The sequence below is a fragment of the Eptatretus burgeri genome, chromosome 2 (genome assembly GCF_056783735.1).
Source record: "Eptatretus burgeri isolate ZD-2024b chromosome 2, Ebu_testis_v1, whole genome shotgun sequence".
NCBI lineage: Eukaryota > Metazoa > Chordata > Myxini > Myxiniformes > Myxinidae > Eptatretus > Eptatretus burgeri.
Genome location: NC_140962.1, coordinates 27,321,995 through 27,338,481, shown reverse-complemented (window position 1 = coordinate 27,338,481; position 16,487 = coordinate 27,321,995). Strand labels below are relative to the sequence as shown.

Here is a 16,487-nt window from a genome sequence, read left to right as displayed (position 1 = left end):
CCTCAACTGAAGGCAAATCCAGGCTGGAGACATTTGAGCTGGTGGAGCAGAAGCCACGCTCCCATCCAGCCGACGCCATACCCCATCCAGCCGACACCATGCCCACTCTGCCGAGTTGTGTCCCTTCTTTGTGTCTCCCAAGCTTCGGGATGATTTACTTGAACTCAAAGCAGGGCTACTCACCCGATATGGAGACTCTAACATACATGGTAACATGGCGTTGGACGCAAAGATCCAGCGAGGTGTCTTTGAAACGGTTGACTGTCATGGTCGCTTAGACGTACCTCGCTGGATTCTAACTGGGCAACCAGAATGACCAGCGTCCATTACGTCCCAATCATCAGGGCCCAGCTTTCAGGTCACAGCAAATCACTTCTCATTGAAGATAAGATTGACAAAAAGAATGTCGTAACAAATCCACAACTCCAGATCATGCACACACAGTACGAGTTGACTATTAAGGTCAACGTATAAGGGACTACAGCTCGTCTCATTTTACATCACAATGGTTAGCGTTAAGGGACTGAAGCTCGATTCATTTTACATCAATTAATGGAAATACATGAGTGTTCGGGTCACAAAAAGTTACCATCACACCATGCGCCTGTTACAGGGGTTTGATCGTGATTAAAAGTCTGAATGATCGACATGCATGCATCATTGGGCCTTAACGTTCGAATATCAGTGGCTCTTAATCCGCACGCCACATGCAACCCAATCAGCAGAATGCTGCAGCCCAATTGACATGTTAAAATAAAAAACTGCCTCAAAGGAAATTGCCAAATCTCCCACTTATGTAAATAAAATGTCAAAGCAGAATTATTTTGACAGTGAAAATACTTCATCCTGCAATGAAGTGGCGACCCGTCCAGAATTGTGCATTCTGGCCAAGGAAAACTGCATTGGCTGCACCCAATCACGGTACCCCATCACGTATGCAAATGTTGAGGGAAATTGGCCAAGGAATTGTCAAACTTGAGGTGAACACCATTTAAAATAAAAATCAAACATTAATACCCAAAATAACAAATTCTAAAACTTCAAGTTCTAACAAGAGAATGAACAGAATGGAAGAAATTTCCTATCTCAACATAAGAGGACCATGCATGCAGAGAGTTTTCACTTCTAAAATTGTTGTTATTGTACAAATCTCAAAACAACCTTGACATCGAAGAAGAGAAACATAACGGCACGATTCAGCACCCACCTTGAGTGCATTGTGGTTTTTCTTGAAGATGGTCCGAGAAGGATTGTCCAAAGTGGTCTTTGGAGTGACAGATTTCAGATTGCTTTACTATCTCATTTTAACATTGTGTCATGTAGTAGATACGATTCTTACCAGTTAACATTTAACCAGACATAATTTGACGTCACAATGTCGACCGATATGCCTCCACCCAAATCAAGTTTTTGTTTATTCTAACTTTGATGTATACACCTCAAGACCATTTGACCTTAATATCTAATCTGCACACGTCTCATGGTATGTGTACTTGGTTGAGTTCAAATCCTTACCATAACATTTTTTTAACCTGACATGACCTCTGACCTTTTGATGCATCTTTGCATCACCATCATCATCATCATCATCATATATATATATATATATATATATATATATATATATATATATATATATATATATATATATATATATATATATATATATATATATATATATATATATATACTTATATCACGTTTGGTCAAAACCCCATCACTGTTTCACAGGCTGTCACGGTTATAGGATTTTACCTAACATAACCTCTGACCTTTGACCGATTGACCAAAAGTGTGAACAAAGCCCCATTCAGGGGAAATGTGGACCCATCTACAAGTGTGAACAAAAGTGTGAGTGAACAAAGCCCCACTCAGAGAAGATGTGGATCCATCTCCAAGGTCTACCCAATTCAGAATTACTTATCAACCATGTTTGACAGATGACAAAACATACACGAAACAACGAACTTACTGAGCATTGTAATGTTTTTGCAATCAGAGAAGAACCATAAAATGTTGCCTTTTCATAGTCCGTACCAACTATTTATGTAGTCTTCACGCAAATCCCAGGATCAATAGCGTAGCTTAGTTAAGTGACAAAACCATAATGGTCAATACCGAATGTGCGATGACATTTCACATGATGATCAGATGACATGCTATCAGACCATCCAGGTGTTGGAAATGTCATGACTACATTAGCACCATGATAAACATTTTCAATGACAAATAAAACATTGACATTTTGAAATATTTGTTACATTGTAGCTACACAATATTAAAGATGGGAACGTGACTTTCAAGGGGTGTAAACGACCGCTATGGATCTGGATTTGTCACTGGTACAATATAGTGGTAATTGTGTTGGGACACTTATGTGATACCATGGTAGAATGATTTTGTGGAAGAATGACTCCTGTAATCTAGGCCAGATAAGATGAACGAGGTCATGATGAATCATGTCGAGAATTTAAAATAAGCAAAAAGAGTGCCACACCTCCTCCATGTGTGATGTCAAGACAACAAGGCGCTGCTGCCCATTGCCATGACGATCAAGCTCTTGCAGCAGCTTACCCATGGCAACGTGCTGTGCACGATACCGAGCCAGATCACTTGCACTGAGGCTGTCTGCATGGCTATCAAACCATGTTGGATACTGTCCGATCACAAGACACAACAGCACATGAGTAAATGGCAAAGCAACAAATATTAGAGAGAGAAAAAGACAGGGAGGGGGCAGGAGAGAGACAGAGAAATGATGCACGCACATGCAGATGGTCGTAAAGAGACATACACACTCAGAGACATGGGCACATGCATACCGACAGACATGGAGTGTGGGCACCGACAGATGTGGAGTGCGGGCACGCGCGCACCGACACACCTGGGGCGCGGGCACGCGCGCACCGACACACCTGGGGCGCGGGCACGTGCGCACAGACACACCTGGGGCGTGGGTACGCGTGCACAGACACACTTGGCACACGGGTGCGTGCACAGAAGATCAGACGCGGGCGCGCGAACAGAAGGTCGTACGCGGGCACAGACGGTCGCACGCGCACAGAGGGTCGGACGCGGGCGCGCGCACAGAGGGTCGGACGCGGGCGCGCGCACAGAGGGTCGGACGCGGGCGCGCGCACAGAGGGTCGGACGCGGGCGCGCGCACAGAGGGTCGGACGCGGGCTCGCGCACAGAAGGTCGGACGCGGGCGCGCGCACAGAAGGTCGGACGCGGGCACAGACGGTCAGACGTGGGCGCGCGCACAGAAAGTCGGAAAAGGGCGCGCGCACAGAAGGTCGGACGCAGGCACATGCACAGAGGGTCGGACGCGAGCGCGCGCACAGAGGGTTGGACGCGGGCACAGACGGTCGGACGCGGGCGCGCGCACAGAAGGTCAGACGCGGGCACAGACGGTCAAACGTGGGCGCGCGTGCAGAAAGTCGGACGCGGGCGCGCGCGCAGAACGTCGGACGCGGGCGCGCGCGCGCAGAACGTCGGACGCGGGCGCGCGCGCAGAACGTCGGACGCGGGCGCGCGCGCAGAACGTCGGACGCGGGCGCGCGCGCAGAACGTCGGACGCGGGCGCGCGCGCAGAACGTCGGACGCGGGCGCGCGCGCAGAACGTCGGACGCGGGCGCGCGCGCAGAACGTCGGACGCGGGCGCGCGCGCAGAACGTCGGACGCGGGCGCGCGCGCAGAAGGTCAGACGCGGGCACAGACGGTCAAACGTGGGCGCGCGTGCAGAAAGTCGGACGCGGGCGCGCGTGCAGAACGTCGGACGCGGGCGCGCGCGCAGAACGTCGGACGCGGGCGCGCGCGCGCAGAACGTCGGACGCGGGCACGCGCGCGCAGAACGTCGGACGCGGGCGCGCGCGCAGAACGTCGGACGCGGGCGCGCGCAGAACGTCGGACGCGGGCGCGCGCGCAGAACGTCGGACGCGGGCGCGCGCAGAACGTCGGACGCGGGCGCGCGCGCAGAACGTCGGACGCGGGCGCGCGCGCAGAACGTCGGACGCGGGCGCGCGCGCAGAACGTCGGACGCGGGCGCGCGCGCAGAACGTCGGACGCGGGCGCGCGCGCAGAAGGTCAGACGCGGGCACAGACGGTCAAACGTGGGCGCGCGTGCAGAAAGTCGGACGCGGGCGCGCGTGCAGAACGTCGGACGCGGGCGCGCGCGCAGAACGTCGGACGCGGGCGCGCGCGCGCAGAACGTCGGACGCGGGCGCGCGCGCAGAACGTCGGACGCGGGCGCGCGCGCAGAACGTCGGACGCGGGCGCGCGCGCAGAACGTCGGACGCGGGCGCGCGCGCAGAACGTCGGACGCGGGCGCGCGCGCAGAACGTCGGACGCGGGCGCGCGCGCAGAACGTCGGACGCGGGCGCGCGCGCAGAACGTCGGACGCGGGCGCGCGCGCAGAAGGTCAGACGCGGGCACAGACGGTCAAACGTGGGCGCGCGTGCAGAAAGTCGGACACGGGCGCGCGTGCAGAACGTCGGACGCGGGCGCGCGCGCAGAACGTCGGACGCGGGCGCGCGCGCGCAGAACGTCGGACGCGGGCGCGCGCGCAGAACGTCGGACGCGGGCGCGCGCGCAGAACGCCGGACGCGGGCGCGCGCGCGCAGAACGCCGGACGCGGGCGCGCGCGCAGAACGTCGGACGCGGGCGCGCGCGCAGAACGTCAGACGCGGGCGCGCGCGCAGAACGTCGGACGCGGGCGCGCGCGCAGAACGTCGGACGCGGGCGCGCGCGCAGAACGTCGGACGCGGGCGCGCGCGCAGAACGTCGGACGCGGGCGCGCGCGCAGAAGGTCAGACGCGGGCACAGACGGTCAAACGTGGGCGCGCGTGCAGAAAGTCGGACGCGGGCGCGCGTGCAGAACGTCGGACGCGGGCGCGCGCGCAGAACGTCGGACGCGGGCGCGCGCGCGCAGAACGTCGGACGCGGGCGCGCGCGCAGAACGTCGGACGCGGGCGCGCGCGCAGAACGTCGGACGCGGGCGCGCGCGCAGAACGTCGGACGCGGGCGCGCGCGCAGAACGTCGGACGCGGGCGCGCGCGCAGAACGTCGGACGCGGGCGCGCGCGCAGAACGTCGGACGCGGGCGCGCGCGCAGAACGCCGGACGCGGGCGCGCGCGCAGAACGTCGGACGCGGGCGCGCGCGCAGAACGTCGGACGCGGGCGCGCGCGCAGAACGTCGGACGCGGGCGCGCGCGCAGAAGGTCAGACGCGGGCACAGACGGTCAAACGTGGGCGCGCGTGCAGAAAGTCGGACGCGGGCGCGCGCGCAGAACGTCGGACGCGGGCGCGCGCGCAGAACGTCGGACGCGGGCGCGCGCGCGCGCAGAACGTCGGACGCGGGCGCGCGCGCAGAACGTCGGACGCGGGCGCGCGCGCAGAACGTCGGACGCGGGCGCGCGCGCAGAACGTCGGACGCGGGCGCGCGCAGAACGTCGGACGCGGGCGCGCGCGCAGAACGTCGGACGCGGGCGCGCGCGCAGAACGTCTGACGCGGGCGCGCGCGCAGAACGTCGGACGCGGGCGCGCGCGCGCAGAACGTCGGACGCGCGCGCGCGCAGAACGTCGGACGCGGGCGCGCGCGCGCAGAACGTCGGACGCGGGCGCGCGCGCAGAACGTCGGACGCGGGCGCGCGCGCAGAACGTCTGACGCGGGCGCGCGCGCAGAACGTCGGACGCGGGCGCGCGCGCAGAACGTCGGACGCGGGCGCGCGCGCGCAGAACGTCGGACGCGGGCGCGCGCGCGCAGAACGTCGGACGCGCGCGCGCGCAGAACGTCGGACGCGGGCGCGCGCGCAGAACGTCTGACGCGGGCGCGCGCGCAGAACGTCGGACGCGGGCGCGCGCGCGCAGAACGTCGGACGCGGGCGCGCGCGCGCAGAACGTCGGACGCGGGCGCGCGCGCGCAGAACGTCGGACGCGCGCGCGCAGAACGTCGGACGCGGGCGCGCGCGCGCAGAACGTCGGACGCGGGCGCGCGCGCGCAGAACGTCGGACGCGGGCGCGCGCGCGCAGAACGTCGGACGCGGGCGCGCGCGCAGAACGTCGGACGCGGGCGCGCGCGCAGAACGTCGGACGCGGGCGCGCGCGCGCAGAACGTCGGACGCGGGCGCGCGCGCAGAACGTCGGACGCGGGCGCGCGCGCAGAACGTCGGACGCGGGCGCGCGCGCAGAACGTCGGACGCGGGCGCGCGCGCAGAACGTCGGACGCGGGCGCAGAACGTCGGACGCGGGCGCGCGCGCAGAACGTCGGACGCGGGCGCGCGCGCAGAACGTCGGACGCGGGCGCGCGCGCAGAACGTCGGACGCGGGCGCGCGCGCAGAACGTCGGACGCGGGCGCGCGCGCAGAACGTCGGACGCGGGCGCGCGCGCAGAACGTCGGACTTGGGCGCGCGCGCAGAACGTCAGACATGGGCGAGCACAGAACGTCAGACATGGGTGAGCACAGACGTCATCTCCTGCAATCCACCACTCGTCACCATCAAGCATAAGATTGTTTTCCTCGAGTGCTGAGGTTCACCCGTTCCACTAATCTCTGTAGCTCTGGTCGCAAGAGTTCTGGGCTCAACAAGTTGTCCAATAATCGCTCCAATGCTGGTGCAATGGTGGCCTCGTCATCAGGTCGCACCCCAAGCATGCCTTCCTCAGATCCCTCAGTCAATCCAAGAGCTGCCAGGGTCTCCACAAGATTTGCCTAGGATGGGTCAGAGATTGAACAAACATAGTGTCTACAAAATGAACAAATTGCTGAATACAAAATTCTAATTTTAAGCACATTACAATCTGCAGTCATAATTATTACATATGCTGTTAAGATTGGAGTTAAAAAAATTATTGGGAGCAATTGTATTCATAGACTGCTGATATTTCAAAACCACTCATTCAAATTATCTTCAGATGCCCCCATCGAAGTTGGGTATCAAAGATAAATTTATTATATGTCAAAAATATAGCTCCAAATTTAACGGAGGTAAAGAAAACTGCATGCCAGCAAAGATAAATCCCCAAAAAATTAAATTCTCAAGCTAGTTTTTATGGATGATAACATTTTATAATGCTGAACAGTAAAGCATTAACATTACACATGAAAGTGCTTTTTAAAATACCACATTCATCTATATTCGCGCTATATGACAGATACTATTCGTTGCACTTATCAATATAGATGGATTTATAAAATGTGCAGATGCTGTCGGACCCCAGAATTCGCAGGGTATATTCGCAGGTTCCTGAAAAATGCCGTGAATGTCGGGGCATTATTTCAATTAAAAGGGGTATAGGTTCCCGGCGGTTTGCGATTCATGAGGGAAAAAAATCAAGAATCCCATGAAAAACCGTGAAAACGCAAATGTAGAAGCAGGTCACATTTTATGAACTGCGAATACGCGGGGTCCGCGAATGTCGAGGTCCGATAGTCCTTTACTTTTGTAAGAACATATTTGGCGAAAACAAATTTATGACCGAAACAGATCTTTTTCACAATATTGTAGTTCAGTTTTAGTTATTGCAGTTATTTATTTATTTTTATTTATTAGTTTTTTAGTTATTTAGTGAGTTATTTAGTTTTAGTTTAGTTGCAGGGGCAACCCAGCACTGCCCGCGGAGGGTGGAGGAGTGGGGGGGGGGAAGACACCCGTCGATGCCCAACTGGGTGAGCTTTTCCCGGCGGTGGTTTTGGGACATGTTGGACATTCACAAGCGATGGAGTTATTGGCCTCATGGTGGCTATATTTTGCCTGCGGGTCAGCGGCAGCACTACCTGACTCCACATTCCAATACACATTTTATAGTTGCCTTTGGTAGCTTCAAAATGGACGTCAAGGATGGACGTGCTTTGGTGGCTGAACACACAAACAAACAAAGAAATACACAAACAAACACACACTTGAAAATATTTATGCAGATTTGTTACTTGCAAATTCGAAGATTTTTCAAGTATATTAATTAGTCGATTTTATGATTCTGTCTGTTTATCGCCTGCAGGTCACAATTTAAAACCGATCTTCACGAAACTTCAACACATGATAGAGCTTGTCACAACGAAGAAGCCTGTTGTTTTTGAGGTCAAAAGGTCAAAAGTCAACAAAGGACAAAGGTCAACAACTTCGGTGAGATTTCTAAAATCCTCAATTTTCATCCGATTGACTTGAAATTTGAAGAGGATTTACATTTCAGGTCACTGAATTCAACCACCACTTATTTTGGAGGTCCACATAGGCCAAAAGGTCAACATAGGCCGACTTTCTAAAATTGTCAATTTTCATCAGATTCACTTGAAATTTGTTGCATCTTTGGTCATTGAATTCAACCACAAATTATTTTTGAAGTCAAATTTGTTTTATGGATTTTGTAAGTATCGTGCTCTGCATGACGTCTTCTTGTTTCTATATTTACTCTCTGCTCATGATCCATCTGAAAAAACAAACAGAGACTACAAGGGCACTTGGTAGAGAGCATACCTCCACCACGTCATGCCTGATCCACGAGAACATATCTGGCCCAATACATTTTTGAAATATCATGCTATATATCGTTTTGGCCCTTTCTCTCAATGGTGAAGAATCACTTTTAAAATAACAATTAAATAATTCTCATATCCAGATCTGGACTCGGATCTTCACCAAAATCAAAACAATTCTTCCTTGTCACACACCGAACCTGTCCACCAAGTTTCATCCGAATCCATCCACAACTTTTTGAGATATCATGCTATATGCAAGTTTAGCCCTATCTCTCAATGGTGAATAATTAATCACTTCAAAAATTCTAGGAGTCAGATCCGGATCTAGTTCTTCACCAAAATCTAATCAGTTCATCCTTGCCACACACCAAACCTGACCACCAATTTAATCCGGATCCATCCACAACTTTTTGAGATATCCTGCACACAGACAGACAGACAAGCCGGTAGGCGGCGATGGGTCGCTGAGCATGGAAACTATAAGATATAGAGCAAAATGGATGTCATATAGCGGATAGGGAATCACCTTAAGATTATGCATATCAAATCTCATCCAGTTCCATCTACTGATAACTACTCGGTATCTATTTGAATGAAAAGTACCGAAAATGCGGTTTGAAATCGGAAATCCTCAAAGTTCGAGGGGGTGCTGTGGGTGAACAAAGATCTAAATCGAAAATCCGGCTCGATCGTTTGTGCACAATGTATTCCAGACGATTGGTGTGAATTTTCATGACCATCCGACCATAATCCGAGGAGGAGTAGCATTTGGCGCGAAGGCACTTCCAGCTCTCACATATTATCGATTTTTGCACCAATTCACCTTTGACCCCTGACCGAAGCGAAATCGGTCAATATGTCCTGAGGCAAAGTTGTAGTACTCATTGAGTACCATGAACCTGCAAAGTTTCATTTGTATCGATGCACCCACCTGGTCGCTAGGGGGCCTTCAATTTTCGCCAATTTTCGCGCATACCCTAATTGTAGGGGGCACTGTGGGTAAAGTATTCCATATATCACAAAAACCGGAATATATTTTATAGAGCATCACCTGTAGATCATTCGTGCCAAATTGCATAACCCTACGTGGAATAATGGTGTTTGGAATTGATTTCGCGTGAACGGTACCGATTTTGAAGGTTTTTCTGTTGTTGCTAGGGAACCAAAGCGTCCAGAGCAACCATCACAATTTCCAAAGCACTAGGTCATAAGATTTACCTACCACCCGAGTTTGGTCAAAATCCGCCCACGTTTACTACCAATTATGCTGATGACAAACGAACAAACATCCAAACAAACAGACAATTACTGACAATAAGGGTCACCTATTTCGGCGACCCAACACAGAGGGGTAAAAACATATCCTCCTTCACCTTCGGTGGCAGAGATAATAACGGGCAAGTAGGGACTGTTGTGGTATTTTACAAGCATTAAAGAAAACCTCAAAATTTAACAAATAAATGTGGAGCCAAAATTCTCTATTTCTCTTCTTCATGACAATGAAGACATCGTTGAGAGCATCACATGTCACATCGGTCTATAGTACAATGGTAATTTTCAGAATATGGGGCTGGGGGTGGGGGGGAATTCAAAAGTTATGAGCTGAACATGCATACAAAACAGATAGATATATTCATTCATAATCTCTACTAATAAGTGTGTGTGTGCGTGTGCGTGTCCGCCACAACTCCAAAACCATAAAATCTAGCCGCCTGAAACTTTACATGCATGGTAAGAAAACTCCAAGGAAGTGCAACACTGAAAATTGGATGTTTGGATCAATTAAAACACCCCTTTTGAAGATAATCAACGGCCTTATTTACTTATATCCTTCATTAGGCAATCCTCAGCCAACTTGCTCTCTGGGATCTCAAGGAGTTTCCTGGGTAACCTCGCTGGGGTCTGAAGCCACCATGTGTTTTTGGCCTGCTCAACCATGCCTTGACTTGGAACAGACCAAAACAATTTCTAACAATAAAGTATATTTTTTACTTTCCTCACTCATGTTATCGAATGCCTGTTCATCATCGCTCCAAATCGCTGTATACATCGCTTTTGTAAGCACTCGTCTTCAAATTCGGAGCTTGGAGTCATTTAATGCACGATACGATGGGATTTTCTACGATCTACTCTCACGGGCTAATTAAAATATATAATCGAAATATTATTTCGCTTTTTAGGATCGGAAATCGTCGGGACTAAATGTGTGTCGAACTCTGTTATGAAATCTGATAATTTAAAGAAATAACGAGTCTTACAACTAAGCTGATATACCTATATACTTTATGCAAGCAAGAATATGTTCCCTCCATCATATATACACAAGAAAATGTGTAATTTCCAAAGCATTAAACATCTTTTTCTCCTGTTTGGAGAATTATATTGAGTGAACAAAACATTTCGGAACGTAACAAAATTAATGAGCTCCATAAAGCTGTATGATTTAGTGTAATCAATGCGAGACCTCATGCCCTGTCCCCCAGAGGGACTGCCTGTCCATAGCGTCTGCCAGATCTGCGTCGATATTTTCAGAGGGTTCGTAAGCTGCTCTTTTGGGAATCAAAGCAAATCTGGTGAAAAAAGGACGTTTAAACCAAAAAAAAAGTAACAATGTTTGTGTGGACCCCGAACCGATGTACCACGCGACACATGCACAGACAAGCAAGCAAGATGGTGGATTCTCTGCAATGTTTATTTCACGGGCGACAAGGCCATGTTTCCTCCTTCTCTCAAGATGCACAAGAAAATGTGAAATTTCCAAAGCATTAAACTTTATAATCAAAGCAAAAATATATAATCGAAATATTATTTCGCTTTTTAGGATCGGAAATCGTCGGGACTAAATGTGTGTCGAACTCTGTTATGAAATCTGATAATTTAAAGAAATAACGAGTCTTACAACTAAGCTGATATACCTATATACTTTATGCAAGCAAGAATATGTTCCCTCCATCATATATACACAAGAAAATGTGTAATTTCCAAAGCATTAAACATCTTTTTCTCCTGTTTGGAGAATTATATTGAGTGAACAAAAAATTTAGGACCATGACAAAATTAACCAGCTTCATTGAGCTATATGATTTAATGCATTCCCTGCTCGACCTCATGCACTGTTCCCAGAGGGACTGTTTATCCATAGTGTCTGCCAGGTCAGGTAAAGTATGGGAGAATGTGCCGGAGCAGCGAATCACTGTGTCCACTTTCCACCGGTACTCCAAGGGCCTCCGTCTGGCCATCCCCCAGGCAGATGCCTGGCCTATCCCCGTCTCCTTGAGATGCCGATCAACCTTCTGCAAACACGAGGCACGTGTTCGGCCCATTGGCCTCCTCCACTCATGAGGCTCCCTCGCTGAGAGTATCTGGTGAGCAGGAACAGCATCAGGAAAACGAGCCACATGTCCATACAGCCGCAGCTGATGCTCACGAACTATGCAGGTAACAAATCTCATTTGAGTCTCTCTCTCAGCAACCACTCGCTGGACACAAAGTCTGACCAGCAATGGCCGAGGATTCTCTGAAGAGACCTGGTACCAAAGGAATTAAGTCTCTGTCTTAGATCCCCGGTCACATCCGTAGAGCAAGGCTGGAAGCACCAAGGACCTGAAGACTCTGACTTTTGTCCTCCTGCACAGGTACCGGCAGCGACACACCCCACAATCCAGTGAATCCATGACTTCCCAAGCCCAACCCAGATGTCGATTGACCTCTGGCTCACAACCATTGGAGACATGAATACCACTGTCAAGGGAAGTGAATCTCTCCATTACCTCAACATCCTCACCACAAACAGGTGCAGACAAAATAGCAGCATCCAAGATGTCATTGAAAGCCTGGATCTTCGTTTTGACCAGGGGAAACCGTAATCCCAGGGTCTCCAACTCCTCATTCAGCACCTTGAGGGCCCCAAAAGGATAGCCAGTATCAGCAAAGATGACTGCATCATCTGCGAAATCAAGGTCAGATTCTTGACAATCCCAAATGATGCACCACAGCATGATCTCTCCGACAACCTTCCTAGAATCCAGTCCGTACAAGTGCTGAAAAGTGTGGGGGGCAGGACATACCCCTAAGGAACTCCAGTAACAACTGGAAATAAGTCAGAGATGGTATCACCACATCTCACAGCACTCTCAGTACCAAAGTATAGCTTAGACATCAGATTGATCAGATTTGGTGGCAACCCACGAAGACCGAGAATCCTCCAAAGGGAATCCCGATTCACCGAATCGAACGCTTTGTAGAGATCAACATAGGCTGCAAAGAGCCCCTGCCAAAACTCTCGTCTGCGTTCGCTGAAGACTCGAAGAGCAAGGATACGTTCAATCGTTGACCTCTTTGGTGTAAAGCCTGACTGCTCTGGACACTGGTGCTCAAGCAAATGGTGGCAACCCTATCAATAATTATCCGTGCAAAGACCTTGCCCAGCACTGAGAGCAGCATCACCCCTCAGTAGTTGTTGCAGTCCTGGTGATCACCCTTCCCTTTCCAGAGAGGGACAATAAGGCCATTCTTCGAGTCAGTTGGGCTGATGCCTGTGTTCCAGGCAGAGCAAAGAACTGCATGCAACGACATGAGTGCAGCATTTTCATCAGCCATGAAAAGTTCAGCGTGTATGCCACAGATCCCAGGAACTTTACCCCCATTTCAACCGGTCCACCGCACCATGTGTTTCCACAAATGAAGGTGGATCACAGTTGATTGGAGGGTTAGCAATAGGGATAGTCACATCCCTGACATCCAACTCGACAGCTGGTGGATCAGCCTGGTAGAGCCGCTCAAAGTAACCGGCCCAGCAGGTGTTCACTTCAGCTTCCTCTGTCAAGAGCCCACCACCCTCCGCTCTAACTGCAGTTCACCGAGGAATGGATGGGCTGAGAGGAACGCAATGCGCAACTTCCCCTGGAAGCAGGACGAGAATCACTTGACCACAGGTGATGCTCCACTCACAGATTCCTCGCACATCAGCCTCCTTGTCCACCATTAGCGCACATTCAGTTTTACGCCACAGCTCCCTGAACAGCTCAGCTCTGCCATTAAGCTTGGCCCTGCGACTCCAGTCAATGGTATCCAGTGTCCCTCGAGAGACAAAATTCTTCTTCACCCTCTGGTGAATTCCAAGACATCCCCCGGCAACATCAAGGATGGTGATCTTGAAGACACTCCACAACTCTTCAGGATTCCCCAAAAGCCCCCAGACCCCCAAATTCCCACTCAGCATGTTCGCAAACTCCTCAGCCACCTTCTCATCCTTGAGATCGCCAACATCCAGCCTCAGCTGGGATGGTGCCATTCTCCCGGATTTAATCTGCAACTTCAGAGTTGCGACAACAAGCCTGTGGTCGGTATTGAGGAACTGAGCACTCCGGTAGACCCTGCAGTTCTGGATCATCCTCCTGCGACCATCAACGAGCACAGAGTTAATCTCCTTTGCCACACCGGCAGCGTTGGAATAGCAAGTCCAGCGATGAGCCTGTGGGTGCTGAAACCATGAACCACCTACCCTAAGTCCATGACTTCTTGAAAAGTCAAGGAACTTGGTGCAATTCTAGTTCACAGTTTCAGACCCATGGGGACCACCACACTCTCATAACCATCCCTATAAGTTCCAGTCAATGCATTGAAATCCCCAAGACCAGAAGCGTATCTCGCCTAAGGCACTGATCAACCACAGACTAGAGTGCGGCAGACAATGACTTCACGGTGAAATCACTCGCCTCAGTCACAGCATATACAGAAACAAGGGAAATGACACCCAAGGAGTGACAAATCCTTGGTCTCATAATGCACTCATTGACCGGTGTTACCTCAATTATCATTGGAGTCAGCTTATTAGACATAGCTACAGCAACTCCTTGGGCATGGTAACCATCAGAGCAACCAGGCCAATAGTAGGTATAACCACCCAGCATGATCTCACCACTATCCAGTCTCCAAACCTCAGAGAGTGCTGCAATACCTATATTCAAACGCTTGAGCTCAGATGACAACAGAGACAGGTGATCATCCTCTCTTCGAGATGGGACATTCCAGCACCCACCTGAAGGGACTGCCTCAGGTTAACCCAAGGAGACCACCGTCCGGTGGACAACACCTCAGCACCACTCCGACACACTCTCCCACAATCTGACCCGGGAATGTTACCCCGTGGTTTCCCTCCCATCATCAAAGAGTGGGGGTCCCAAAGGCTTTGCACCAATCCCATCATCCAGGTGAGCTGCCCTGCGGAGGGCAGCAGCACAGGAGGTACTCCCACGGAGTGCGTTTTCAGATTTTCTTACATTTGTGGGTTTTGTGGAATGAAGTGTTTTACGGTTGGCCAGAGTGCAAATTCTGCCACCAATCTCCTAAAAAAAGTAACCCAACTGCAAGAGGACATCCGCAGACACCGTTGGGCACTAGAAATGGATGGCAGTTGTCTCATAAAGAGCTCCTCCACCCTTCGTCCGCTCACAAGGAGCTCCTCCTCATTGTGGTCACGTGATGAAGTCGGTCAAAATGGCTGACATCATAAATTCCTTTTAAAATCTCCTTCTCCAAACCCACCAATCAGAATGCTACCAAATTTTGGTTACTACATTAGGACAAGATCCTGACGTTAAATTGCGGAGGCCATGCCGATTACGTGTACAGCAGTGTGCCAAAATGGCGGTTGTGCAAATTCCTTCCAAAGTCTTCCTTTCCAAACCCAACAGTCAGAATGCTATCAAATTTGGGTTGCATTAGGCCAGGACCCAGATAAGCTACAGGTCCAGTGGTCCTTTTTTTTTTTACGTTTTCTCGTAGTGGCTGATATTTGTTCTCATTTAAAAAGAGGAACTTCATCACAGTTTCCTTTGATTTTGAGTGTTTGTTCGATTATACGTCTATTGCCTCTGCAAGTGTCCGTAGGTTGTGCGAGTGATATTTAATGACGTTGGCTTGTTGGTTGTTTGTCGGAATGGTGTTGGATGGTGCTTCAAACAGTTAGGGTTGAGGTATTGCTGGATGTATGAACGTTTTTGTTGACCAAAGTTGTTTGGATTTAATTTTAAAGCCTCAAGATTTGTTGCATGTTGCCAGTTTTGTTGATTTTGTTGTTATATTAACTGGGTGATATTGTATTTAAACATCAGAGATCATTTACTTCTGCCACCAAAGGTGGAGGGAAGTTATGTTTTCACCCGTTTGTTTCTTGCAAAATCAAAGATATTTCAAGTAGATTTGTCGGTCGACTTTGTTATGACGAACATTGAAAATTTTTGTTATACAGTATGTCGGTGTGTCTCGTTTGTTAGTAGCTCGGCACGGCACGGCTCAGTATTTACTGAGTGCAATAACTCGCAAACGCTTTCAGCTGTCTTCATCAAACTTCACCAGAGGATTCCGAAGGACAAAGTGAGGCTGTCAATCTTTTTTTGACTGTGCATGTCAAAGGTCAAGGTGACAGTGACAGTGACGTCATTTGCATGGTTTTCATCATACCTGTTAGGCGACCTCTTGACACTTTGTTATTTCATTTGTTTGCCTGTCAATCACCTCTAGGTCACAATTCCAAACCGATCGTCATGAAACTTTACCAAGTTGTAGAGGTCGTCACGACTGAGAAGTCTCTTGATTTTGAGGTTAAAGGTCATCTCAAGGTCAAATTTCTAAAATAAGTTTTCATCCGATTGACTTGAAAGTTAAACAGGATTTGCATATTGGGTCACTGAATTGGGAAACCAACAATTGAGGTCAAAATGTCAAAGGTCAATTCAAGGCCAAACTTTAAAAAATCATCAATTTTCATCCAAATGACTTGAGCTTTGATCAAGATCATAAATATTAATCTTAATAAAACTCCTTCCTCCATCATGCAAAGTACTTTCCTGGCACACCTGAGCTCTTAACCACATACAAAGCTTTGATCCGCAGTTTTATGGAGTACTGCTTTCCCCTCTGGGCTGGTGTTACTGCCTCACACCTCGCTCGGCTTTATGCTGTGGAAACCAAGGCTTTTAGGATCATTGGTATCTCCCATAATGAAGC

At 50.5% G+C, this 16,487-nt stretch overlaps 1 protein-coding gene across 1 annotated transcript in view; it reads right to left on the bottom strand.

Moving 5' to 3' along the window:
* Window positions 1-16,487, bottom strand: part of PEX19 (peroxisomal biogenesis factor 19) — a 47,036-nt gene that overhangs the window by 16,988 nt on the left and 13,561 nt on the right. Inside the window, exons 5-6 of the mRNA XM_085866554.1 lie at window positions 6,537-6,710; window positions 2,498-2,656 (exon numbers count right to left, since the gene is read on the bottom strand). Coding sequence (XP_085722680.1) covers window positions 2,498-2,656; window positions 6,537-6,710 — 333 coding nt within the window. The remainder of the gene's footprint in view (window positions 1-2,497; window positions 2,657-6,536; window positions 6,711-16,487) is intronic.